This window comes from Mytilus californianus, unplaced genomic scaffold (assembly GCF_021869535.1).
Source record: "Mytilus californianus isolate M0D057914Y unplaced genomic scaffold, xbMytCali1.0.p SCAF_2, whole genome shotgun sequence".
Lineage (NCBI taxonomy): Eukaryota > Metazoa > Mollusca > Bivalvia > Mytilida > Mytilidae > Mytilus > Mytilus californianus.
Window position 1 is genome coordinate 69,839,573 of NW_026262668.1, and position 27,469 is coordinate 69,867,041.

At 33.4% G+C, this 27,469-nt stretch overlaps 2 protein-coding genes and 1 long non-coding RNA gene across 9 annotated transcripts in view; 2 read left to right on the top strand and 1 right to left on the bottom strand.

Annotated features, from left to right (window-relative positions):
* On the top strand, positions 1-27,254 carry LOC127728040 (transient receptor potential cation channel subfamily V member 5-like). 6 transcript variants are annotated; one of them, XM_052235210.1, is made up of 3 exons: positions 1-564; positions 3,405-3,492; positions 20,248-27,254. In XM_052235210.1, exons 2-3 carry the CDS (start codon positions 3,447-3,449, stop codon positions 23,037-23,039), a joined length of 2,838 nt encoding a protein of 945 aa, XP_052091170.1. In that variant the 5' UTR covers positions 1-564; positions 3,405-3,446; the 3' UTR covers positions 23,040-27,254. The 6 variants fall into 6 exon arrangements, 5 of the variants coding, with proteins under 5 accessions (XP_052091170.1, XP_052091172.1, XP_052091171.1 ...); XM_052235212.1 differs by having other exon boundaries at positions 2-564; positions 3,454-3,492; XR_007993983.1 differs by lacking the exons at positions 1-564; positions 3,405-3,492 and adding an exon at positions 17,579-18,146 and having other exon boundaries at positions 20,248-23,104; positions 25,351-27,254.
* Positions 1-27,469, bottom strand: part of LOC127728151 (40S ribosomal protein S18) — an 821,762-nt gene that overhangs the window by 711,863 nt on the left and 82,430 nt on the right. The gene's annotated exons all lie outside the window — the stretch shown is intronic.
* Positions 7,342-14,236, top strand: LOC127728188 (uncharacterized). The gene is made up of 3 exons (XR_007994027.1): positions 7,342-7,500; positions 12,816-13,033; positions 14,108-14,236. It is a non-coding gene; the product is annotated as an uncharacterized LOC127728188 (long non-coding RNA).

Below are 27,469 nucleotides of genomic sequence, written 5' to 3' on the forward strand. Positions count from 1 at the left end.
GATCAGATCTACCTGTGATACTAATTTAGAAAGCCTTATTGATTGCGGCTTTGTTCCTGTCATGTGTTTTCCGTTTTAACCAAGTAAAAATTAACGTTCCAAATATGTACACAAAGAAAAATCAGCGTCTGATTTTGGAATTTCTCCAAATTATTTTTCACTTTTGAGGTCATATGATTAATTTATTGAAAAAGTTTGTCAGTTTTGAAGGTAAATCGTTGTGAGCTTCCAATCCACGTGATTCAGATTGCTTTGTCTATATCAGTGAGCTAATAAAGTGGACATTGCTTACAAAGGAATTAGTCAGAGACTTTCTGTTGTATATAACGCATATTACTTATAAGACGGGAAATTTGAAAGGATTTTTCATTTTTAAATATACTTATGATCGATCAGCTGTTTTTGTTTACATGAAGACATTTAAATCTATTTTTGTACACAAAGAAGATCTATTATCAAAATGCGAAAAATATATATAACACGACAAAAACATTTATATTCCATGGGAAAGAAGACAGTGGTGCATTCATAATGGATACAATTGAACATTAATTGGCGACAAAGGTAAGAAGCTTCAAATTTGGAAAATTTAGAATATATTTCGTAAGAGACATTTTCAGTGCACGTGGCAAAGCAAAACAACAAATTTCAAGAGAGAATTTTAGATACAAACCTTTCAATAATAGTCGAAAAATAAGACATGTGAGGCTATCCAAACAAGTTTACCCCAAAAGACCATAATCTACATGAAAAAGATTTTGGTTCTTTTTTGTTTTGGGTCTTATCAATTTTGTCAGTAAACTACGTTTTATTTCAATGTTTTGTTTTTTTCTAAACTTATTTGGTGAATCAGTTTTAAGTGTAAAGTAAAGATACACCATGTTCACATATAAACCATGCTCACATATATACATTGCAAGAAGTGGCGTAGCTTCGCTTGAGGCAGTGAGGCTCACCAAATGTTTAACCAATAAAACAAAAAGAGAAAGAGAAAGAGAAATAAAATGTACAATATTTATTCCATACTTAAGAAAGAAGAAGTTACATCATTTGACTTTTCTACCTTTACACACGCGTTGTTTATTATTTACTTGAAGACTTATTAGTCCAACTTGCTTTCATAATAAATACCAAATACAAATATCTTGTTTTGATAACGGACAATTTATACCTTTAACTAAACTCTGATTCAAACAAGTGGTCAGGACTGTGAAACTGATGCGATGCTAACTTTTTTATTGCCAATATATTTGTATTAGTGGACGTGGTTTTTGCAGACACTTAGTATTCCAATGGGAACGAACTGTGCTCCTCGTAGCACCGTCATGTACCTTTGTTCATATAAAGCAGACTAAGTAGTTTATCTAGTTATAATATATCAATACATCTTGACAATGCTTCTAAGATATGGTTGATCGTAAACATTAATATAACCGAATTTAATCAGGACCTGACTTAAGTCAAATACCGGGTATTGAAATTTTAACCAGCAATGACCCATAGGGTTTATTGGGGTTATAGAAATATGGTCACTTCGATTTCTCCCGTGCGACAGTACAGTCTATGCCGAAAGTAAGAGACGTTCGTTTTGGCGTTTAGGGATGTACCGGTACGTATTCTATACCAACACTTTTCAACATACGCTATTTTCCAAATGAAGTCTAAATTGCCGCCCTTCATTTCGGTAAACCCATTTTGCGTACACCTACTTGCATGATATTTTGTTGATTTGTTTTCGTTCTGAATAAACAAAATTGAATATGGTCATCCCTTCTTCCATATTGCAGTATAAAACCAGGCTTAAAATTGACGTCCGTTTATCTGTGCGGGATGTATAATTACGCAGCCATGTCCGGTCGGACGTCCTTTCAATTTCAAGGTGGCAATCGAAATTCTTGCTCTCATTATCATCGACACACTTTGAAGAACCTTTTGGTTTATTAAAATGACTTGCCCTTGTCCTGAATATGCATTTTCTATTTGTCATTGGCGTTAGGCAAACAATCTAGAAATCAAACCTGAATGAAATTCGACTTTTTGCATTTAGAGAACGACCATTTGATATTCTGAGGGATGGGAGGGGCAGGCAGATTTTCCTGGATTGATCATTTATTTTCATCTGTTGTTACGCATGCTTATTTTTTTCTGCGTCTTTGCCGCACCAACAAATATTTTCCTTATGTACACATTTCTTTCTTCAACTATTCTGCATTTAATGCTGCAGAATATTCATTTTCATCCTGTCTTGTGCAATCTCATTCATTTTCAGTTCTTACTTGGCCATGCTTTTCATTTTCAAAATCCCCCTACACCCTCCAGAAAATCAAATGGTCGTAACCCCAATAAATGTTAAAAACTCTTTTGCGAAGCCGTTTTTTTTTAAATTACGCTGAGTGGATGACTGCAAAGCATTATACATAGTTTGCTTACTAGGAATAAGGTTCAAGCTACACCACAGTGTACACTTGTTACATAAATGCATTACAAAGAGAGATATTTTAAGAAAATCAGATATTTAGAGAGAACACTTCTTTCATTCTAAAACACAAATAATTAAAATACATGTCAAACAAAATAAAAACTGCACAAATATCACCGAAAGATTAATATTCGATATGTCTATTATATGGTATGTTTCTTTCTGCAAATCTATATGAAGACTGAAAGCTAACGTCATCGGTGACCTTGAATTATAAATCGATTTTTATTAACATTTAAATCTATATAATCAAAATGCAACGCAAGCATTTATAAGTTTGATATTTGAAGAGCTCAGTCTACCGTTATACTTCAAAACATATTTCAGCTTCTACGAAATCCGTTTTTGATTAAATCCAATAAGACTATAGATTAAATTTAATTACATGTAATTATATCTTAATAATAGAACATGCTACCGTAACAATTAGATAATACCGTAGACTAATACGTATGAGGGTCTGGATGGTGGGTCATTATTTCTGTGTTCTTTATTTTTTAGGCTGTTTTTTCTCCATTCTTTATGTGTGTTGCCCATTATTCTCTATATTTTGATATTTTAGCACACTCTTATTCGTTATTCTTTATTTGTTGGTCCATTTCTCACTGTTCTTAATTTTAGACTTATTATTATTTCTCTATTCTGTTTACTCAATATACACCCTCCACATATAATCAACGCTATATGAAATATAGTCTTCTTTATTGATTCCCTTGGAAATCGAAGTTAAGTAGTAAAAACAGTCGATATACATAATCATAGGTTTCCGATAGTTTCTTTCTCAATTTCTCTCGGTTTTTTCTTTCTTTCGTTTTTAGTTAAAAAGAACATGTTTTTGTCAATGTCTAAACATTATTATGGTAAAATTTGTCTTACACATGTAAATTAATGACACAAAACACAATTTAGTTTTGGATTTTCGTAGATTATCAACATATTGAAACAGTTTCTATAAAATAAATATTTAATGGCAGAAAAGGGAGAGAAGCGATCTGGCACGAACACATTGACAGGTAATCTTGCATATCAAAGGTTTGAAGTTCTGTGTTGCTAGATTTACTGCGTGGCCTTTGAATTGTTTGGCTTAACTATGCTGCATAAAACATTCATGCATATTTAACCATGATAGTAGTCTTTTGTTTTATTTTGTTTTATTTTGTTTGATGTTTTTTTGTTTGTTTGCCGTAACCAAGTTCAAGGGGACTATTATAAGTCCGCGTTCGAAGTCATTTCGAAGAAACGAAAAAGCATACATAGAATTGAGAATGGAAACGGGAAATATGTAAAAGAGACAACTACCCGACCAAAGAGAAGAAATCAGCCCAAGGCCACCAATGGGTCTTCAACGCAGCGAGAAAATACCGCCCCGGAGGTGGGCTATAGCTGGTTCCTAAACAAAAATGTATACTTGTCTTGGAGAAACTGACCATGTGTTATAAGATAATAACAACATGCCATACATTTCATAGTTCAGTGTCTTTCGTAAGTTTTAATATCGAGTTTAATGTCCGAGTTCCTATCTCAGATACTAAGTTACTTATAATCCTAAAAATATGTGTAAGGATGCGTCTTGGGGAGCAAAGTAGCATACCGAAAAAGTAGATCACTTTGACTTATATTTTACGCCACATTGAATTTGATGGTCTTGCGTCCGAATCAAATATTAGAAAGTAAGAGACATACTATATCAGATAATGATGTATCTTGGGGAGTATAAAATTCCCATATTTATTTCACTCATGTTGACTTTTATTAAGTTGTACGTCAGGGTTCAGATCTCAAAACCGAAGTAACAAATACTCATATGATAGGTCTAGGGTAGTAAAAGTGTTAATCATAAAGTAGGTCACTCTGACCTAGATTTTACGCTTCATTGACTTATTTTATTTCTTATATTTGTATTAATGATTTAGATAGTGAAAGACCTACAATCAATTAACTTGGTGTAAGGATGCAGCTTGACTTTCGAGAGTTTAGCAACTTTCGGCGAAATTAGGTCATTCGTACCTATATTTTGCGCTCTATTTATGTAATTAAAGTTCAAGGTCCAAGCTCGTTTCTTAGAACTAATGATCAACTTTTGTGTCATTTTCAGTTAAATTTCACTTAACTAACTTGTTTAAATAGAATTAAAAGGTGGGAACAAGGAGAACTTTATGATCGTATATAACTATTTATATGGTTCATTAAACTTGTGTTGTTTAATTTCAAATAGATGTAGAATGCTATCAAGATTGCTTTGAAAGAACTAAGAGAATGTATAAATCATTTAATCAAAATCGTGTTTTGCCTCTTATGATATCCTCATACATTTTCTTTTCTTTTGCTTGAATTATGATTATTATTTTTATTTATGAATATTCTTATGTGTTTTCCTCATGACATACCATTAACCTTTAATCATATAATATATTGATACACAATTCTAATCAAAGTGAATACAACATGTAACAGGTCTATTAATCGATATTTTACTTCTTAAATTAACCCTATAAGGCTATCAATTATGTAAAATCCTTAGGTTATTGTGGAAAGCTGCCAACGAGCATTGAAGAAGTAATATATTTTGCTTTCTGATATTAAAAATAAGTTTTTTGTATACGTCCATTGATACACGAATTCCATAAAGACAGTGGAATTTTTAAAAGACTTTTTCAAAACGATTTATTAAGGTGAAAAGCTACTAAGGGGGTAGTAAAACTGAGAAGTCGAAAAGAAATAGAACATCCAATGGTCAAGGACAAACAAAATTGTACAAAACAATTAACTGAGAACTTAAGCTTGAGCAAAACAAACCGAACCCACATCACGGATGAAGTCAGATGCTAAAAAGGATTGGCATTCCTGGTCACTAGTATCCGTGGTGTTGGGTAATTGACCAGTTTTCCACCGTGGTAGTACCCAACCTAAGCCTAGTTATACGTGATATAGAGCTACCACACTGATCCTAAACAGGCTTTCTGTAGACATTTATTACTGTTTCCACGACTCATCCACCAGTAAAACATCGACATGGCTAGTGGGCTGCCCAGCTGATCAACCTGGCCATGTTGCGAAACAACCGTTGTGAAGGCAATATACTTCAAACCAAACCAAAATAGTCAACAAACCAAATCGATCCACGCAAAACCAAAATGGCCACCTTCTTCCAACTTTACGACAACAACAACATTCTAATGCTCACCAAACGCCCTCGGGCACTGAGCCGACCGTGTGAGGGCTTAACAGCCAGTCAAGGTAGTTAAAAACACCCTTTAGTAGTACTAGTTTCTTATATTGTTATTTGATAAGTTATATAAAAATAAGAAGATGCGATATGATTGCCAATGAGACAACTCTCTACAAGAGACCAAATGACGTAGAAAGGTAGCAACTGTAGGTCACCGTACGGCATTCGATAATGAGCCGAACACATACCGCATAACAAGCTATGAAAAACTCCGAAATGACAAATTTAAATCAATTTAAACGAGAAACAAGATTTATGATTTATAGTCGGTGGTAAGCCTTCATGCATATCACAACGGATTTGTAGATACCGCTAACCATAAGACATAACAAAATGCATAAACCGTCGGTACATACAAACCCTATCACAAACACAAAAACATTGGTTGTGAAAGTTAGAAAAACAAAAGAAAATTTTCAAGACAAAGGATCGATAAGACCAAGATCAATAGAAACAATTCAGAAATTTAAAAATAAAATGCAACACAGAGTCATCGTGAACTGGTAAAAAAAGCTAAGAATAAACGAAGGCGCTCCTTTCTGCCTAATGAGTAAGCAGCTCATTCTCATATTGGCACTCCTCGTGTACAGAGATAGTTGCTTTGTATTAATAGATTAATGGAGGTCGGAAAACTCTTTTAAATACAGATGTCTTTTGGTCACAAATTTTTGTCTTGTTATCGTCTCATCCTTGACATCTTTTTCAATTCGTTCACTCAATAAAGTTAACGTTTTCATGATACAACAGAATGTTGCAGAATACGAGACATAGCTATGCTTATCTTGCTGTGCCGTTAGACACGGCAAACCTGAAATTTACGTCATTTCATGATTCAACGATCAACGTTAAGTTTTTTTTTTATTGATTAGGTCAGTTTCTCAGATACTATAGGCAATTGTCCATCTGTGTTTGGTGAATACGGTATTATATCCTTGTAAAGTGTACTTCTGATAGGTTTCATCTTGTCTTGATCTCACTTTTTCGGTGATACTATATTGACCAACATTTAATTTTATCTTTATAAGGTCATTTTCTCGAGATGAAGAAAAGTGCCACGCATATTTGATATACAAAATAATTGTACGGTGTACATTTCCGTCTGTCAGGGTTCGTCTAGATCTATCATTGACCTAATTTTTGCGGTTCATTGGTCGACGTTACGTTTTCATGAAAATCTATTCAAAACACACGAATTCTCACAAAGTGTCACACAGAAGCTCCGTTTAGTTGTCATAAAAAGTTTGAAAAAACTATATATGACAAACTTTGGCAAACATCGGTGCTTTTTTAATCAAATCTTGGCTCGCATAAGAGCGATTGCGCTATAAATAGTATTTCACTGGCCTGTTCTTGTGGCGTTATGTTTTTAACTATGAAGCTCTGGATTGTGTTATTAAGGTTTGTAGCGTCCACGAGCAGTTGAAACTAAAAGCAAATTTATCGTATTTTTGGTATACAGGGGTAAAAATATCAAATGACGACTTTGACGGCCGAACTAAATATCTAAATTATCTGGTTTATGGAACAGATGTTGTTCCGCAATTGATATGGATACGTTGATCTAACGTTTTGACGCCTTGATCTTATAAAGACGTGTGAAAGAACGAATTAAAAGACAGACAGTAATTTTGAATGTGTCAAATAAATGTGTAAAATTGCGTTATGTCAGACGTGTTTTTGCAGAAACACCTGCCCTCTTATTTTGCGGTATAGTTTTGGCAACATGCGGTATAGTTTTGGCAACATGCGGTATAGTTTTGGCAACAAGCAAATGGACATACATATGTGACAGGTAATTGATTAATTACTTTAGTAGTCAGAATATTTAATTTATCTTTAAAGCGAAATTTACAAAATCTTTTTTAAAACCCAATATATGATTTTAGCTCTCTGGGTTAAATTTATGTTTGAAATTTATTGAGTTTATTTTACCTTCTGCATTTCTTATTGTCGGATTTATATTAAAGGAATATATTTTTAGTTTAAAGATGCATTTTGTAAAAAAAAATCATCGCAAACAAAACCCATGTGAAACAAAATTAAACACGAAAACGACATGTGATATATTATTACATCGCGATGACCGTGAGGTCATTTCGATGTATTGCTATCGCCTAAATTTCCATTATGCAAATTAGTTTTGGGTTTTCAACCGATCTATAAAAATTATAGATCCGCGGTCATTATCTAGTGCAAAATAACATTACTTATCGCTTGTTTCAAATTCATTTTTTCAATGGATACTCCTATAAATATTTTTATTAAAACACAAATTAATAATATGAAAATGTGTTGTCGTTAGTTATATATAAAGTAAAAAATCATTGATGATATATATGCACACGTACCGAAAAATTGTGTTAAAGCTTACGGAAGAATATCTCAAGAACGTTTTGCGACACTCCCGGCAAGGACCGATAACTCTGTTATTGTTTTGCGGGAAAATATGAATGGCTTCTCATATCCAATCTTTTAGAAAAATCGATTTTTTTACAGAAGAGTGTCCACCATGCACTTGCACTGCACTATAATTAGAATAGTAGAATAGAATGATATACAAATAGATGAAAATTATATATACATGCAACCGAAATATTAATATAATATATAACAACAAACCAGTGTATACTCTGGGACTATTATTATATTAGTATAATAGTCCCAGGTATACTGATTTGTTTCACTACAATATAATAGTTATTACGGTGCGGTTGAATTTCCTGTCATTTATTCATCATCCATGCACGAACTTGTATCAGAAAAAAATATATCTCTGTAAATTAACTTCAGTTTTAGGTATAGAGATGTGATCTATTTCTGTGACATGTGCTTTTGACCATCCACAAGAACCTGCGGTCATCCGATGGTCAGTACTTCAGTACTTTGATTATATTACCTACAATTGAAGAGACCATCATATGATTTTACAAAATATGACCAAAGGAGATGTGGTGTTCGTGTGACTTAGACTACATTCCAAATCCAACTAAAAACCAAAATACAGCTAGAGGTCAATAACAATAGACTGGTATTTTACAACACACAAAGCTCTATATCGCCCGAGTCTATTTTACAACACACAAAGCTCTATATCGCCTGAGTCTATTTTACAACACACAAAACTCTATATCGCCCGAGTCTATTTTACAACAAACAAAGCTCGATATCGCCTGAGTCTATTTTACAACACAAAAAGCTCTATATCGCCCGAGTCTATTTTACAACACACAAAGCTCTATATCGCCTGAGTCTATTATACAACACACAAAGCTCTATATCGCCTGAGTCTATTTTATAACACACAAAGCTCTATATCGCCTGAATCTATTTTACAACACACAAAGCTCTATATCCCCGAGTCTAAAAGAATTGTAAATCAATATAACAGAGGCAATCAACGATCTGCCAGCATTACCAAATTATCAAAATAATAATAACATTAAGATATAACAAAAGACAACCATTGACGATGTTTCTGGTTTGGTAAAGCTACGTGAACATGGAGCGAGTTTTCTTACTTAGTAAAGACATGTGAACATGGGGCGAGTTTTTTTACTTGGTAAAGACACGTGAACATGGGGCGAGGTTTCTGACTGGGTAAATACAAAGGTTTCTGACTTGGTAAAGACACTTGCACAAGGAGATAGGTTTCTGACTTGGTAAAGACACTGGAACATGGGGCGAGGTTTCTGACTTGGTAAAGACACGTGATCATGGGGCGAGGTGTCTGACTTGGTAAAGACATGTGAACATGGGGCGAGGTTTCTGTCTTGGTAAAAGCACTTGAAAATGGGGCGAGGTTTCTGACTTGGTAAAGACACGTGAACATAGGGCGAGGTTTCTGACTTGCTAAAGACACGTGAACATGGGGCGAGGTTCCTAACTTGGTAAAGACACGTGAATATGGGGCGAGGTTCCTGACTGGTAAAGACACGTGAACATTGAGCGAGGTTTCTGATTTGGTAAAGACACATGAACTTGGGGCGAGGTTTAACTAGTTCTCATCCTTCTTTTTCTTCAACAGTGTTAAAAAATGTAAATAAAAGAACAATAAAAAATCAGTGAACGAAAAGAACTGAACCGTATGATAGAAACCAATAATACAAGTATAAACAAAAACAATAATAAAAAATAAATGTCAAGGAATGTTCGCAGCTTTATAAAGCCTGAGTCTATTATACAACACACAAAGCTCTATATCGCCTGAGTCTATTTTATAACACACGAAGCTCTATATCGACTGAGTCTATTTTACAACACACAAAGCTCTATATCCCCGAGTCTAAACGAATTGTTAATCAATATAACAGAGGCAATCAAAGATCTGCCAGCATTACCAAATTATCAAAATAATAATAACATTAAGATATAACAAAAGACAACCATTGACGATGTTTCTGGTTTGGTAAAGCTAAGTGAACATGGAGCGAGTTTTCTTACTTGGTAAAGACATGTGAACATGGGGCGAGTTTTCTTACTTGGTAAAGACACGTGAACATGGGGCGAGGTTTCTGACTGGGTAAATACAAAGGTTTCTGACTTGGTAAAGACACTTGCACAAGGAGATAGGTTTCTGACTTGGTAAAGACACTGGAACAGGGGGCGAGGTTTCTGACTTGGTAAAGACACGTGATCATGGGGCGAGGTGTCTGACTTGGTAAAGACACGTGAACATGGGGCGAGGTTTCTGACTTGGTAAAGGCACTTGAAAATGAGGCGAGGTTTCTGACTTGGTAAAGACACGTGAACATGGGGCGAGGTTTCTGATTTGCTAAAGACACGTGAACATGGGGCGAGGTTCCTAACTTGGTAAAGACACGTGAATATGGGGCGAGGTTCCTGACTGGTAAAGACACGTGAACATGGAGCGAGGTTTCTGATTTGGTAAAGACACATGAACGTGGGGCGAGGTTTGACTAGTTCTCATGCTTCTTTTTCTTCAACAGTGTTAAAAAATGTAAATAAAAGAACAACAAAAAATCAGTAAACGAAAAGAACTGAACCGTATGATAGAAACCAATAATACAAGTATAAGCAAAAACAATAAATGTCAAGGAATGTTCGAAGCTCTATATCGCCTGAGTCTATTATACACCACACCAACCTCTATATCGCCTGAGTCTATTTTATAACACACAAAGCTCTATATCGCCTGAGTCTATTTTACAACACACAAAGCTCTATATCGCCTGAGTCTTTTATACAACACACAAAGCTCTATATCGCCTGAATCTATTTTATAACACACAAAGCTCTATATCGCCTGAATCTATTTTACAACACACAAAGCTCTATATCCCCGAGTCTAAAAGAATTGTTAATCAATATAACAGAGGCAATCAAAGATCTGCCAGCATTACCAAATTATCAAAATAATAATAACATTAAGATATAACAAAGACAACCATTGACGATGTTTCTGGCTTGGTAAAGCTACGTGAACATGGAGCGAGTTTTCTTACTAAGTAAAGACATATGAACATGGGGCGAGTTTTCTTACTTGGTAAAGACACGTGAACATGGGGCGAGGTTTCTGACTGGGTAAATACAAAGGTTTCTGACTTGGTAAAGACACTTGCACAAGGAGATAGGTTTCTGACTTGGTAAAGACACTGGAACATGGGTCGAGGTTTCTTACTTGGTAAAGACACGTGATCATGGAGCGAGGTGTCTGACTTGGTAAAGACACGTGAACATGGGGCGAGGTTTCTGTCTTGGTAAAGGCACTTGAAAATTGGGCGAGGTTTCTGACTTGGTAAAGACACGTGAACATGGGGCGAGGTTCCTAACTTGGTAAAGACACGTAATTATGGGGCGAGGTTCCTGACTGGTAAAGCCACGTGAACATGGAGCGAGGTTTCTGATTGGTAAAGACACATGAACGTGGGGCGAGGTTTGACTAGTTCTCATCCTTCTTTTTCTTCAACAGTGTTAAAAAATGTAAATAAAAGAACAATAAAAAATCAGTAAACGAAAAGAACTGAACCGTATGATAGAAACCAATAATACAAGTATAAGCAAAAACAATAATAAACAATAAATGTCAAGGAATGTTAGCAGCTCTATATCGCCTGAGTCTATTATACAACAAACAAAGCTCTATATCGCCTGAATCTATTTGATAACACAAAGCTCTATATCGCCTGAGTCTATTTTACAACACACAAATGCTCTATATCCCCGAGTCTAAACGAATTGTTAATCAATATGACAGAGGCAATCAAAGATCTGCCAGCATTACCAAATTATCAAAATAATAATAACATTAAGATATAACAAAAAACAACCATTGACGATGTTTCTGGTTTGGTAAAGCTAAGTGAACATGGAGCGAGTTTTCTTACTTGGTAAAGACGTGAACATGGGGCGAGTTTTCTTACTTGGTAAAGACACGTGAACATGGGGCGAGGTTTCTGACTGGGTAAATACAAAGGTTTCTGACTTGGTAAAGACACTTGCACAAGGAGATAGGTTTCTGACTTGGTAAAGACACTGGAACATGGGGCGATGTTTCTGACTTGGTAAAGACACGTGATCATGGGGCGAGGTGTCTGACTTGGTAAAGACACGTGAACATGGGGCGAGGTTTCTGTCTTGGTAAAGGCACTTGAAAATTGGGCGAGGTTTCTGACTTGGTAAAGACACGTGAACATGGGGCGAGGTTTCTGACTTGCTAAAGACACGTGAACATGGGGCGAGGTTCCTAACTTGGTAAAGACACGTGAATAGTGGGCGAGGTTCCTGACTGGTAAAGACACGTGAACATGGAGCGAGGTTTCTGATTTGGTAAAGACACATGAACTTGTGGCGAGGTTTGACTAGTTCTCATCCTTCTTTTTCTTCAACAGTGTTAAAAAAATGTAAATAAAAGAACAATAAAAAATCAGTAAACGAAAAGAACTGAACCGTATGATAGAAACCAATAATACAAGTATAAGCAAAAACAATAATAAACAATAAATGTCAAGGAATGTTAGCAGCTGCGTAGGAAAAAATCAAGGACTTAACATACTGACGTTGTCTATCATTTTGAAATGTTATTATGATATTAGAATTTAGCCTTAGAATTGTGTGAAGACTAAGAAATTATATATTGTTTCGATTTAGAGTATCCAGATAAGTTATGAAAAATGTGACAGTGGATACAGATTTAGACAGTTTTCGTGTGATAGTGACGAACAACACACTAAGTGTCATTCTTATTGGCATTTTTATAGCAGTTTTTGTCATCAGCATTATGATTTTCTGGATAAAAAATAGGCATTCACCGGACATGACTTTTGATTCAAATTGCTTCAGATTCAGACGATGTTCCTGTAACTGAAGTAAGTATTAAATAAAAAGAAAACTTCTCAATCGAAGTCGTTCTTGAAAATATGTAAATATTTGAATACTAAAAATAAAATTTCATACATATTTGATGACATTTGGAACTTGAAGAGCTAATTAAAACATAAGTTACATCTCGATTAGTTTATATGGTTAAGAGTTCTGATTGAATAGCTCCTTATACGTATTTATGCATCTTAAGATTTAAAATTTGACAAATCTAGAAATGTCCATCAAGCGTACTAATAATGGTACTTTATATTTCGATGTCGTAAATATACAATTACCAATAAAAGTTTCTTATCATATTAAACCTTTACTACAAAACATCCATAACTAAAGGAGTCTTATGCGTTCGTCGATATAGCGTTACGAAACATCCATAACGAAAGGAGTCTTCTGCGTTCGTCGATATAGCGTTACGAAAATGCATCAAAATGTCACGCTCTTAATCTTCCCTAGTTTATAAAGTAGTGAAAATATTAAACAGAAAGATTATTTAAGATCTGCCATCAACACACAACTCTCTATGCAAATTAATGATATGGCACACGACAACTACGGACAAGGCTCTTGAATTGATGTCTGCTTGGAAACACAAAAAACTCAATTCTTGCAAAATTGTCTCGTATTCCCAATTGTGTTTTTTAAAACTTAATCTGAATTCACACATCGGGTGATGCATCCATAGCAGGGGACGCTTAAGCGATTCCTGAGGCTTCTTTCTCATGTTTATTCAAAATATATTTACGAGTTTTGAACGTTGGAAAACTGCTGATGATTCTTATTTACTAAACAATTAACATTAAATAGTGCAAATAATGAAAGTTTTTAAGCACGAAGTAAAACAATACAAAAAAAATCATGTATATAACAGACTATACTGAGTATGTAATCAACAATTATTTGAGTACGTTTATTTAGTTCGGCATACGTCACTCATCATTACTGCTAGTCTTTTACATCTCCGGCACTGGAGTTTAAATCTTCGGTGCTAGACTATACATGGTTACGCCTCCAGCGTTTGACTTTAAAAACCAAAAATATGTATTTTTTTCTTTTTCTTATAGAAATCTCATACTTTGGATGAAGAATCAACCTATCAACAAGATTGTGTAGGAACAAACAGTACACTCCTTAAAGAATCTGACTTTTGAAATGCAGATTTCTTTTTACTGTGACTAATATTAAAACTATTAGGCAAATGTATTGTTTGATTTTTTGTTTATTTGTCTTTTAAGACATGTTTATACTACATCTGAGATTATGCATGATTTCATACCCTAGGAATAGATCACCGTAGCAGTTTTTGGTAAACAATTTGGAATTTTGTTTTTTTAATGATCTCCAACTTCGTACTTGATTTGTTTTTTTTTTAACTTTTTTTATTCGAGTGTCACTGGTGAGTTTTTTGTATTCGAAATGCGCAGCTTGAATACAAAAATATCAGTCTGGTATCTTTGATTAGTTTTGTTCATATACATCGTATATCTGGTTATCTCTGACACTACACCTATTTTGTTGCTCACAAAATCAAACAAGCATCACAAAAAAACTATCGATGGACACTCTATGCGTACAACGAAATTTCTCACTAATTCAGTATGGTCTGTTCCGTATTTGCTATGAGATTTTTCACAGGTGCAGCATGGTCTGTGCTGTGATTGATATATAATTTCGTACAGATGCAGCATGGTCTGTTCAGTATTTGTTGTCATATTTCTCACAGATGTAGAACGTCCTGTGAATAATATGGGATTTCTCAAAAAAGCAGCATGGTTTGTTTTATATTTGAAATAGAATTTCTTAGAGGTGCATCATGATCTCTTTGTGCTTGTTATTATATTTCACACAGATAAATCATTGACATCATCACAAATTAAAGGTGCCGTTACTGATCGTAGGGTTGTATTGACTGTTGAGAAGACTACTGGTATATCTTAATGTCATCTGAATGTAGATTACCCTTCTGCAAATGTACATACTACGATTTTTAGTCTTAATCATTTATTTTGTAAAAATATTTCCTTTCTCTATTTGAACTGTACACGTATACATAACAACAAAATTATTTTCATTTACTTGTGTTTAAAGTAATTGCAAATGGCTGATATTTTTGTTCGAGCATATTGTTTTCTTAAATTGTTTAACATTTCATAGCGGTATAACATGTTACTTTTATTATTCTTCCCTTAGTTTATTTATTTTGTATTTACATTGTATCATAGGTCAAATTTATTTGTTCAGTGTATGTTCACTGGTGTTAATATGTCCTTTGATTGAGTTAAGCTATTTCAGTTGATATTTTATAGTGTGTCTTTCTATGTTGTGATGTTACACTATTGTTTCAGAAAAAGGATGAAGGTTTGGTACCATTAAAACGTTTAAACCCGCTGCAATTGTTTGCACCTGTCCTAAGTCAGGAATTTGATGTTCAGTAGTTGTCGTTTGTTGATGTGGTTCATAAGTGTTTTATTATTATTTTATTTGAGAAAAAACAGTTGGACTGACTGCGGTAATCAATCTATTTCTCTATTTTAGATTTGTCATTCAAATTACATTCTTGTATTTGACAGCATACGATGGTTAAGTGATAATTGCAAACAACAACTGCCGTTGTTTAGTCAATCTTTGAAATCTACCAATATTGTACTCAGTCTCGTTGATAATCAAAAGTCACTTAACAACATGTATATACAACAGCCAACGCTTTCAAAACATAAATTATATTTTCATTATCAGTAGAGACTGAAATAATCAATGGACTATAGGAGAGACACAATATATCTAACTGCAACAATCCCTTATATTCAGCATCCTTTTCTTGGGTAATAGAAATGTAATCTTAAAGATTGTAATCACATTGCGTTTCTTTTTAATTTCATTGCGCATTTAATATTTTGTTCGTGTGCTGATCGCGAGGCTGATCGAGACAGTGGGAAAAAGGTATTGCCACATTTTCCATAGTTATCGCTGTTTCAAAGTGATTTCATATATTTGAAATAATTATTTTATTCATTTACTACATTTTTTCTGGGACTTTATGATAAGCACATTGTAATGTGCGCCAGCAACTTTATGGTAAGTCATGTAACACTATTTAAGATTAAGTTTTGATAGAAAACATCGTGCAGCATAGATTAGTATAATTTTTAATGAAATTCTGATAAACGTTTATTTAATAATAATTATTCAGAACCAAAAACGAGAATAAAACTAGATAATTCATCTGGCAACGTTAAACACCGAAATGACATTTTATATTGAAATTAATATACACCACACATTATATTTTCCTCTTTTGGATTATTTCCCATTTTGTCATGCTGTGGTTATTTATAGTTCACTATACCGTATCAGTTTTGCTCATTGTTAAAGGCCGTACGACGACATATAGTTGCCTAAATCCTCTTACTTTGGTCCCTGGTGTATAGTTGTCTCAGTTGTCTCATTCGTTGGTAATCATACCACATCTGTGTTTTTTTTTTATATTTACACTATTTTTTTCCTCTTCTACATTTTTTAAAAATTGTTTTAAAAGTCCAGTTTCATCAAGAAGGGTAAAATATATCACCAAAGATAACCAGGCTTATGAATTTCTCCTTGATTTTATTTGGATTTTATAATGTTGGTCGAAGAATTCAACTGCAATAACATTAACGCTTCATATTAACTGCACCAGATGCGCATTTAGACAATTTATGTCTGTCCATTGACCTTTGAGGCCAAAAAATTTGAAAAAAAACTTTATATTAACATTGAAGATATTCTGAAACAAAATAGGACTAAAACGGTTGCCATGCCCGTACAAGAAATATGAGCTTTGCCTAAGGAGATACATTCCTTAATTTTAGATTATTTCCAAAATCTTAAAACAACAAGTTTCAATAAAACAATATTCGTATTTTCTTGCCAATACCGATGCGTACAAAATATCTGGAAAATGTTTACATGTTGTTTTTGTAAAACGATGGCTTAACAAATACATTCTGTATATTATTGTTAAATTCTTTTGTTGTACGTCTGTAAAAATGCTGACATAGATTTTTAGTTAATTCTTTGATTGTCCTTATCCATGAACCTGACATGAACAACAAACTTTTACGTTGTCTGTAATCTCACAGATCGTATGTAATTCATCGAGTTGGCAACCTTTAAAAACATTTGTTCTGCGATTGTCCGTTTAAACAAGGCCGAGTTTAGTTTTGGAAATATAATAAATAAAGGTCTCGCATATCAATTGCAGTTAATTTTGAAGTTTGAAAAAATGCGGATTAAATCAAATATTACATTTGCCAAGGTTTTAAGCCAAAATATCCTTTTATCGTAAAAATGAATGTTTACAAAGGTACACTATGGTTAATTTGTGACATTGGTCGGGTCATTGTACATTAAAAAGATAGTACAAAATGCCTTTATTTAGTTTATATAAATACATAAGCAACACTGCTTTTAAATCTTCAAATGGGGTTTGTTATATGACTTATAAAAGTTTCGTGTAGAGAAAAGGTTATTTAAAGGGATTTTTTTTTGTATTTGGTTATTAAGTAATTACTTATTACATATTCTACGACGGTATGTGGTAATTATGATATTAGAATCGTCTTTCCTTTTAAAACACAAGTAAGGCCGTTATATAATTGCATTTCAAACATTTAGATCTACAATAAGCAATGCATCACGTGTATCAAGAAAACAATAACTATTTGAACTTTTTCTTAAAATATGAATTTTTATATCATAGTTACATAGGAAAGAAGTTTTATCATAAAATCTCGAAGCAATAATGAAATAAATTAAATCAAACCACACCAATTATAAATTCAGTATACTGACTACGCTATTTTGTAAATCATACTGTTTAAAAACAATAACCAAATGAACATTATACTATTCAAATGCACTCCATGGAAAAGAGATTTTCAATGAAAGTAAAATTGAAGATCTTTGATATAAACATTATTTTGTTAGTATACTTACGGTTAGAAACTACAAAAATGGAAGAAGAAAATGAAAAAGAATACAGCGTCGAAAGTAAAACAGAAAAGGGAAATGTAACAATTGATGAAAGTCGTAAAATCATTAAAAGGAGTAAATCTAAACCTGCAGGTAATAAAGGCTAATATCTGTTTAACTAATAAAACTATTTTAACATGTTTAAGTGGGGAAATAATCTTAGGTTACAAGTTATTAATTAATATACTTATCATAGATTACGATATACAATTTAAAACATATATGAGTATAGCATAGTATAAAATAAATTACGCATATTAAGTTAGGAAGAATTGAAACGGGTCAAAAAGTCCTAATATGATACACGCATACAATTGTCCGAATGGATTCTAAATGTGTTGGCTATTTTTTGGAAAGAATGTATATCTTTATCGAGAATAATACGAATTTTTCACGGGGACGAAAACAAGTCATGGATTTCGTAGGCACCGAAGGGTAAGTTTTGCAGACACCTAATTACGAATCTTTGAAGACTGGCGTCTGAGATTTTCGTATTATTCTTTAGTAGGATTTTCTTGTGTTTACTAATATGATATCAGAATATTTTGGTTTTTTTTCTTAACTGGTTTTAATTGAAGGTTTGGCTATATACCATGTGTTATCTACGTTGACCGAGAAATAACGATCCGTCGGGTTGAGTACTTTAGTATTACCCCTACTTTAAATATGCCTGTCGGAAAACTCGGTTGTGGTTGTTTTGCTCATGTTTTGTTTAAGAATCTGTTTTTGATGGCAGATTCTTGGTAATTTCTGTCAGATTTAATCCAAGGTCGTATAGACTCGTGCGATAAGAAGCTTGACATATGTAATGGATGGGTGAGTGGTGATACACTTCAATGTCTATGAAAAACATGGCGATTAATTACTTTCCTTGTGAACAATTTTAAGTTTTGCGCTTAATAATGCGAAACAATCATCCTTAGTGGGATGCCGCAGCAGAATTTTGTGTATATCGAAAGAAATTGATAATTTGTTTTTCAGTAATGTACATGATTAATATGACATGATATATGGAAGAAGTTTTATCGAGAAACTGAACTGTTACTTCTCTCTTAAAATACCAAGCTATTCATTACCCATCACATGTTTACGACCGTCAATCAATAGCACCTATAACGTGTATGTTTAGACCCGCTTGCATTTGTATCCCACATTCTTATCTGTATATTTGACTTATACTAGGGACTTGCTGATACCGTCGGCACATAAAGCATATATAGAAACATAGCAATGTCATAGAGCATCAACTAAATCAACGCATGGAGATTACGATTACTACCACTTCTAAATTAATATTTGTTGTTCAACACCCCACACCCAATACCGACTTTCGCTATTGTAGATTATGATCTGTGATCAAGATTGACATTCCAAATTGTTTTCGTGTACAGCAGATTGTTGTCTGAAATTCCGATTCCCATTGTAATACAATGAATTTTTACATTGTATATACAGCATATTTAAACTGTATTGACTGTTGCATCTGTAGTTCTTATTGCCTAGCTAATAGCAGGAGATTCCTGTACCGAATATAAATTTTAGACTAAAGAATACGACAAGAAGTTTATGCTTATCATGAATTGACCCTAATTTCGGACATAGTTCATAGTTCATTTAAAACTAATATTTTTAAAAGGACTTTCGAATGCTTTAAGGGAAACTAATCGTTCTAATTTTTATTCCAACTATTAGTAATGCTTGTAAAAGTCATAAAGTACTATATATATATATATATAAAAAAAAACAACGAACAAAGTCCTAGGTTAGTCATTTTCTCAAACTGATTAAAAAGTCCCTTTTACACATGCCATAATCGTGTTGATAGCTTTCTTATAAAATCAAAAGAACACAATTTGTCAGTAACAATGTTAAGCACGTTATTCGGGTTGAACAGAATAGGAGCTACAAGAAATGATTTCTATATTACAGGAGCTACAAGTAATCACTACTTTTATCATTATTATTACCATTACTATCTTTATATATTATCATTATTAATCTTATTGTTGTTGTCGTAATTATTATCATCACATTACTATGATTTACCCGACTAATATATCTTTTCTTTACTCATTGAATTAAATGATTCTAATACAAATTAATGTGCATAACTTACTAAAAATCATGTAATTTTAATTAAAAATATCAGAAATGTTTGTACGGACGACGTTAAATAGATTTCTTATATTTACAGGTGAAAAACAAAAGAAAACACTCATCACACGACGAAAGATGGATAAAAATACACGAAGATATTTCATCACACTACTGGATACAAATCCTGATAATTTTTTACAAGAACTGTCGTCTGGAATAAAAGCCAATTCAAACGAAAAAGTTCGCGAACTGCTCTCTATAATGGAAGGCAAATGTAGTCCTTTACACTGCATGAAGCAATACCGCGAAGGTGAAGATGAAAGCGAGACTTTACTTCATATGGCCGTAAAATACGAAGATGATTTTGATATTATAAACAGAATAATTAATATATGTCCAGACTTACTGTCTCTGGCAAGGGAAACGTCCGAAAACTACAAAGGACAAACACCACTTCACATTGCTATAACGAGAGGCGATGATAAGGTAACAGAATTATTGCTTTCGTCGTCGGGTTTAGAATCGGAGAGAAAGCAGTTTTCAAACCGGACGAAATTGACTATGATCAATACACCGGCAGTTGGCAGAATATTTGCTAATACGGTAATGATGGGAGAACTACCATTAAGTGTTGCGGCTTTGACTTTTAACGAGAACATCGTGGATCTCTTGTTGGAACATGGGGCTAATATGCATGCTCAAAACAGTTGTGGGGACACTGTTTTACATTCTCTGGTAAAATACTCTGCTGTTTATCCAAACAAAACCGACAATGTTATTAGCATGTTTACATACCTCATCGAGAGAATGAGAGAGAATAATTCAAGTCAAGGTCGATACCAAGGCATGGACACCGACATCTTCTTAAAAGAAGATTCATATATCTGGTTTTTGGAAAACGACGACTATCTGACACCATTGCAACTGTCCGCTAAACTAGGAGTTGTTGAAATTTTCCAATTCATAATTAAACTTGAAAACGTCTATTCATTTGTAAGCACACATGACGGACTGTTTGACGTAAAATTGTATGACATCACTGAAATTGATACGGTTGCTAATCATCATGTGGCATCGACTACAACTGCAAACGAAGGTTACGGAAGCAAAAAGGTTTCCAGAAATATTGACGGTGTTTCTCGTACAAGTATCAAGTCAAAAACGAATTGCAACCCTTTTAAATGTAGCCAGTTTGATTATCCAGAAACTGAATCGATTTTAGAAATGATGTTTGATTTCGACTACCAGAGTCATTCTGCCTTCAGAATAATTGAAACCATACCAGTAAAGAATATCATTCTTGAAAAATGGCAGAAATTAAGGTATATTTATTTCATATGGGGCTTTCTGCATGTATTAATGACCGTGTTTTTAACTATGGAAATAGTCATCAGGTCTGAGTTATATGCCCTCAAAACTGCCTCAAACACAACTACACTCGAAATTCATGTTCCGGCTGCATCTAGAACGTTTGCTGAATTTGTATCCTGGATGAGTGTCGTTCTTGGTGGTGGAGTCTATTGCTTAATGGTCCTTTTGTTGCTGATTGCTAAGGCAAGGCGACCGAATACGCTTCGATATATTTTTCACAACTTAGGATACGTATTCTTTTTAATTGCGTTTTCTGTAAGTTTATTTGTTGACTTCTTCATGACAAGAACCAAAAACACACACGACAATATTGCTTTAATACTAGCCGTTATTGCTGGTTGGTGGTTTTCCGTATTTTTCTTACGTGCTATCCGGCTATTTAGTTTTTTCACAGAAATGATCCGAAGAGTCATTATAGGAGATCTTTTGCGATTTTCAGTCATTATTTCGTTTATGTTGTTTGCATTTACAGCAGGCATGTATGCCGTTTTTGTCGGTGAGATGAGCTTAGATCAGCAAACTTCTGCATACGAGGAAGCTGTTACTGAACACTTTAGTAGTTTTGGAGGTGCCATGTTAACAATGTTTAAGCTAATGTTAGGTTTGGATGATTTTGGAGTTTTAAATCAAGCCAGAATCCCAGGTTTAGCAATAGCTCTTTACATAGTGTTTGCACTGCTTACTTATGTTCTATTAATAAATTCACTTATAGCAATGATGTCACAGACATGTGCAGTGGTTCTTGAAGATAGATACCCACAATGGCGACTGCAACAACTTTCGGTTGTCTTGTTCCTAGAAGATCTCTTTTGTTTATCTTGCATTCGACATATATTTGGATCCCCGGGAACAGAGAAAGAAATCCGCGGATTTGACCCAGTTTCAAAGCAAAATAAAATTTACAGTCGATACTTTTTAAAAATACATTCGTTACAAACAACATATGCTTCAGAGGAAGACCGAGAAGCAATGAAAAAGACAGTGAAAGAAAAAGAGCCAATCAGAATGGAAGGATCGTTGCGGTCTGATCAAGGAACATTCAATTATCTTTTGAATACAGGATATGCACCTTCCATTCGTAGACGAACAACAAGTAGAATGAAACGACCTGAAATAGAAACGCCATCTATAATCATTGATGATGGAACTGGTATACAGCGAAAGAAATCAGCGAGAAAAAATAAGCAGCTCAGTAGAGTGTTAGAAGAGGAAATAATTATAAAACAGTCGGCTACAAAGTTAGGTTCTGAACCAGATTTGATTAAATCAGAAAAATCACCTCAGAGCAGAAGGCGTAGATACCATTCGGAAAACATGCATGAAAAGGAAAATAGAAAATCTCCGTCTGTTGCTTCAGCGGCGAGTGAATATACGCGATCAGATGGACTACTTACTCCCGTCGAAAATAAAATGCATGTTCATGATCACTTTTACAGTTGCCCTGAAAGAAAAGAACTTTTTATACCAAATGGATATCCTCACGTTGATATAGAGCCATACCCTAATGCAAGTGCATAAATCATACGATTAATATAAATGAAAGATTTTAGGCATTGTTAAGATTAACGGAGCCAGTAATTAAAGTACGTAACAGACATTTGTTATTGGTTTTCTGAAATTTATGTAAATGAGCAAATATATAAATGCCTGTTAGGCTCCGACCATATCTTTTATGGGGGGATGTTATTTTTTAATAATTTGTTTAATTCTAAATTTCTTTAAAAAATATTTATTTTCAGAAGGGAAGTGGAAATTCGGAAAAATAAATGAAAACAACATTGAGTTGTAAATATTGTTCTTGTTCCTGTATGTTATTCAAAAAATAGTTTGTTTTGACATAAAGTCGAAAAATTGTTCATCCCGAGAACAAAACACATGCCCTACTCTGGCCCCTCAATAAAAATGATAGTTGGGTGCTTTAAAATAATTAACATGTAAAAACTGTTTTGAGATATCCGACATAAATTATCGGGTGCATACATTTTTAATCATAAAAGACTGTAACATAGCAATCAATTACAAAATGGCTTATTTTCATTCATATTTGACATTCTTGAGATCATTTCACATTTATTTTCAGAATTTGATATATATTTGAAATTATTCTTTTTAGATTTGTTTTTCTTTTAATAATCTTAATTTTGTTTACAAGTTCCCTACCTACAGTATGCACACATCCATATATATGTAGTAACGTATATTAGAATGCATTTACGATAAATCTTAAACAGTTGACAAGGCCAGTGCAGCTGTTGCCTATATTTTTAGGCACTATACGTTATTTATTCATTCAGCTAGTCCGTTTAGTTCCACTTGAATGTTTGCATTTTGTCTATTTAATTTAAAAAGGAAAAGGTACGCAGAACCTGTTCAGTAATTGAGGTGAATTTTGTGATATAAAACACTAAATTTTACATTGGTTGTCTCCATACATTTTAGAAGACGTTTAAAGTGCATGTGCATTTGTTTTTGTTTTAATTTGTTTTGTTTTGTTTTTTGTTTTGTTTTGTTTTTTGTTTCTTAATGACGCTTTTATCTATTTGTTACACCTGATGTAACAAAATAAGATATGACTAGATTGGTGCATAGAACTAGTAGAATATTTTGTAACATTTAATTCATGAATGATTTTATTATTGTCAAGAATTTTGTAGTCTTATAACATTATACGTATAGCGCTAACATATTAGTGCTCGTTTGTAAGATATCTCAAGGATTATTTATTTTTATCCGGAATAGTTTTGACATGAGCATATCTTTTTTGTAATGCTTTCATATTTGATAATGACTTGTTATAAAATCAGTTTTCTTAATTCTCAGTATTAACTACCTTTTCGTGGAACAGTTTAATTGCAAAATTTTAGTTATTTTTCATACTTAGACTTTGATAATTCTTTGTTAAAAGGATTAGTTTGGCTGAATGCCGTTTGCAAATTACTAATAGTATATAAATTAAATCTGAGGTTGACTTGGGTCCTTTCATTCCTTTGTTGATAAAGCTAAATAATCAATAAGGTTATTTAAATTTTACAAGTATTTTGGATCAAAAGCAAACATGTGTATGTGTATGATATGTGACTGTATTTGATGAGTTGATTGTTAGACACTACATGTTCAATGGCAAACATTGCAGCCATATTCAGTATTAAAATAAACTCAACATTGGTTAAACTTAATTCACTGAAATTGATATGTACGAAAAACTTAAGATGCATAATATTTTGATACGAAACTGATTCTGAAAGACCGATCTTCCTTAATTTGTAACATATTTTCCTTCTGAAAAACGTTGGCCATATCCTTCGACCAAAACAAATTTGTTATACAAAGCATTATGTGGGTCAGACACACATCCTTACAAAATAATCATGTTTCCAATGTCATTTGAAGCAAAAACTATTTAAATTATCCAAAAGGTAGTCAAAATGATGATTTTTCTTCTTGACCGTGCATATTATTACATGTCATAATGACCTTATTTTTTACAGAAATAAAGAAATGTAAAAGTTCTTGATTCCCAAATCCTTTATACAACACTTTTCAAGTTTACATACAATATTTAGGAAGCAAACTTAACAAACAAGGTGAGTTTATATCAGCAAACTTCTGCATACGAGGAAGCTATAACTGAACACTTTAGTAGTTTTGGAGGTGCTATAGTTGTTGTGGAGGTGCTATGTTAACTATGTTTAAGCTAATGTTAGGTTTGGATGATTTTGGAGTTTTAATTCAAGCCAGAATCCCAGGTTTAGCAATAGCGCTTTACATAGTGTTTGCATTGCTTACTTATGTTTTATTAATAAATTCACTTATAGCCATGATTTTACAGACATGTGCAGTGGTTCTTGAAGATAGATACCCACAATGGCGACTGCAACAACTTTCGGTTGTCTTTTCCCTAGAAGATCTCTTTTGTTTATCTTGCATTCGACATATATTTTGATACCCAGGAACAGAGAAAGAAATCCGCGGATTTGACTCAGTTTCAAAGCAAAATAAAATTTACAGTCGATACTTTTTTAAACTACATTCGTTACAAACAACATAATTATGCTTCAGAGAAAGATCGAGAAGCAATGAAAAAGACAGTGAAAAAAAGAGCCAATCAGAATGGAAGGATCGTTACGGTCTGATCAAGGAACATTCAATTATCTTTTGAATACAGGATATGCACCGTCTCTTCATAGACGAACAACAAGTAGAATGAAATCTTGATTCCCAAATCCGTTATACAACAATTTTCAAGTTTACATACAACATTTAGGAAGCAAACTTTACAAGCAATTGGGATTGGCAATTTTGTCACACGTCTTATTTCAAATGTTTTAATTGGTCTAATTGTATGATATTTTGAAATATCAAAGATTTCCTCCCGCCAAGCCGGTTTGTGTGAAAAAGTAGTTTTAGCAAAAAAAGTCATATACGACCGTTTGGAAGCCCAGCGACGATAAGTTTTCTAAACATTCAGAACTTGTTGATTTTGTATTTGCAAAATACTTTTACATATTTTGTTAGTGTTTACTATTACTAATGAAGTTGAATTACACGGAATTATAGGACCAATATTGACCCTTCGTGAACCTACTATCTTTTCTATTTGAAATATAGTACACTAAATGTGTAACTTTCAAGCCAAGTTTGGTGTGTCAGGCTCAGACCTGAGGTCTTTCATTAAATTATCTTACGGGATATTAAGTTGCTTGATGAGGAAAATCCCTATGCAACAAAAAAAAAAAGTACATGTACCACTAAGATCACTAAGAAAACTGTATTTCCATTGTGCTTTACTTGTGACTCAACACACCCGCTACATTTGGAATTTAGTTAATTATGTCATGATATGCTAACATTAAGAGAGAGAGAAAGAGAGAGAGAGAGAGATAGAGAGAGAGAGAGAGAGTTATTGTAATTCATTATGAAATGTAGATATATGCATATCAGCAATGCCGATTGTATGTGTTTATAAAGAGTATTGTATGTGTTTATAAAGATTTACATGTTATGAATCAAATAATAGTGCAACAGGGTACGAATAGGAATATATTTATCGAACCTTACTCGCCAAAGTTTATTTTCGGACTAGGTAAAAGTTGTAATTTTTATGAGTTAATTTGAATATGTAATTATTGGAAACAGATGTTCTGATAATTAGACGGCTTTTTTTGTCGCAGTATAAGTGTTGGGGGTGTTAAGGTGTTAAGGCCAGTAATAAGTCCATAATCTAGTGGTTCCAAAATTTAACAAACAAAATCAAATTAAATATACTGTTGCTGAAAAGAAAGCGAAATTTATATATCCCAATATCGCTTCTTCTACATCTTTTAACTCCCCGATGGATGTGGACATTTTTAGCACATACACGAAACTTGTTTTCTTTCCGTCAATTGAACAGCACGGAAGAATGTGAATCGAAATTTTAATCCTCTCCTGTGTCTCAAACATTCATTCGAAACTATTTAGAATTAACTGCGAAGTTTTAAAACGTTGCCATTGTATGATAGTTTCTACCATTTTCATATACATATTTAGTGGAGATTTTACAGTGCATTTTACTTCTCTACCTATACGACTGTGATTTGCTCTGCGTTAAGTTTATTTTTTAGAAATTTATTCATTCAGTATTTGTTAGAGAACTGTATAATACTATATCAGTATTTTTGTATTTGTAAAATTGTGTGCCAAATTGTTGCATTGTTCACCATTTTAGTTGAAGATAAAATTATGTACAATTCTCTTATTGTTATATTTTATATTACTTAAATGGGATGTTCTAAATTAATATGAAAGATTTATTGTTGACTCCTTGACGCCAGTGGCAAATACTTCATGTATTTTCAGGACGAGAGTACGTTTTTGAGTGCACAAAGATGGTTTATTCATTTAGTATGGGAATTCGTCCACTGTTCTTATGTAACATCCACGTATGATACCGATTCTAATGAGGTCAA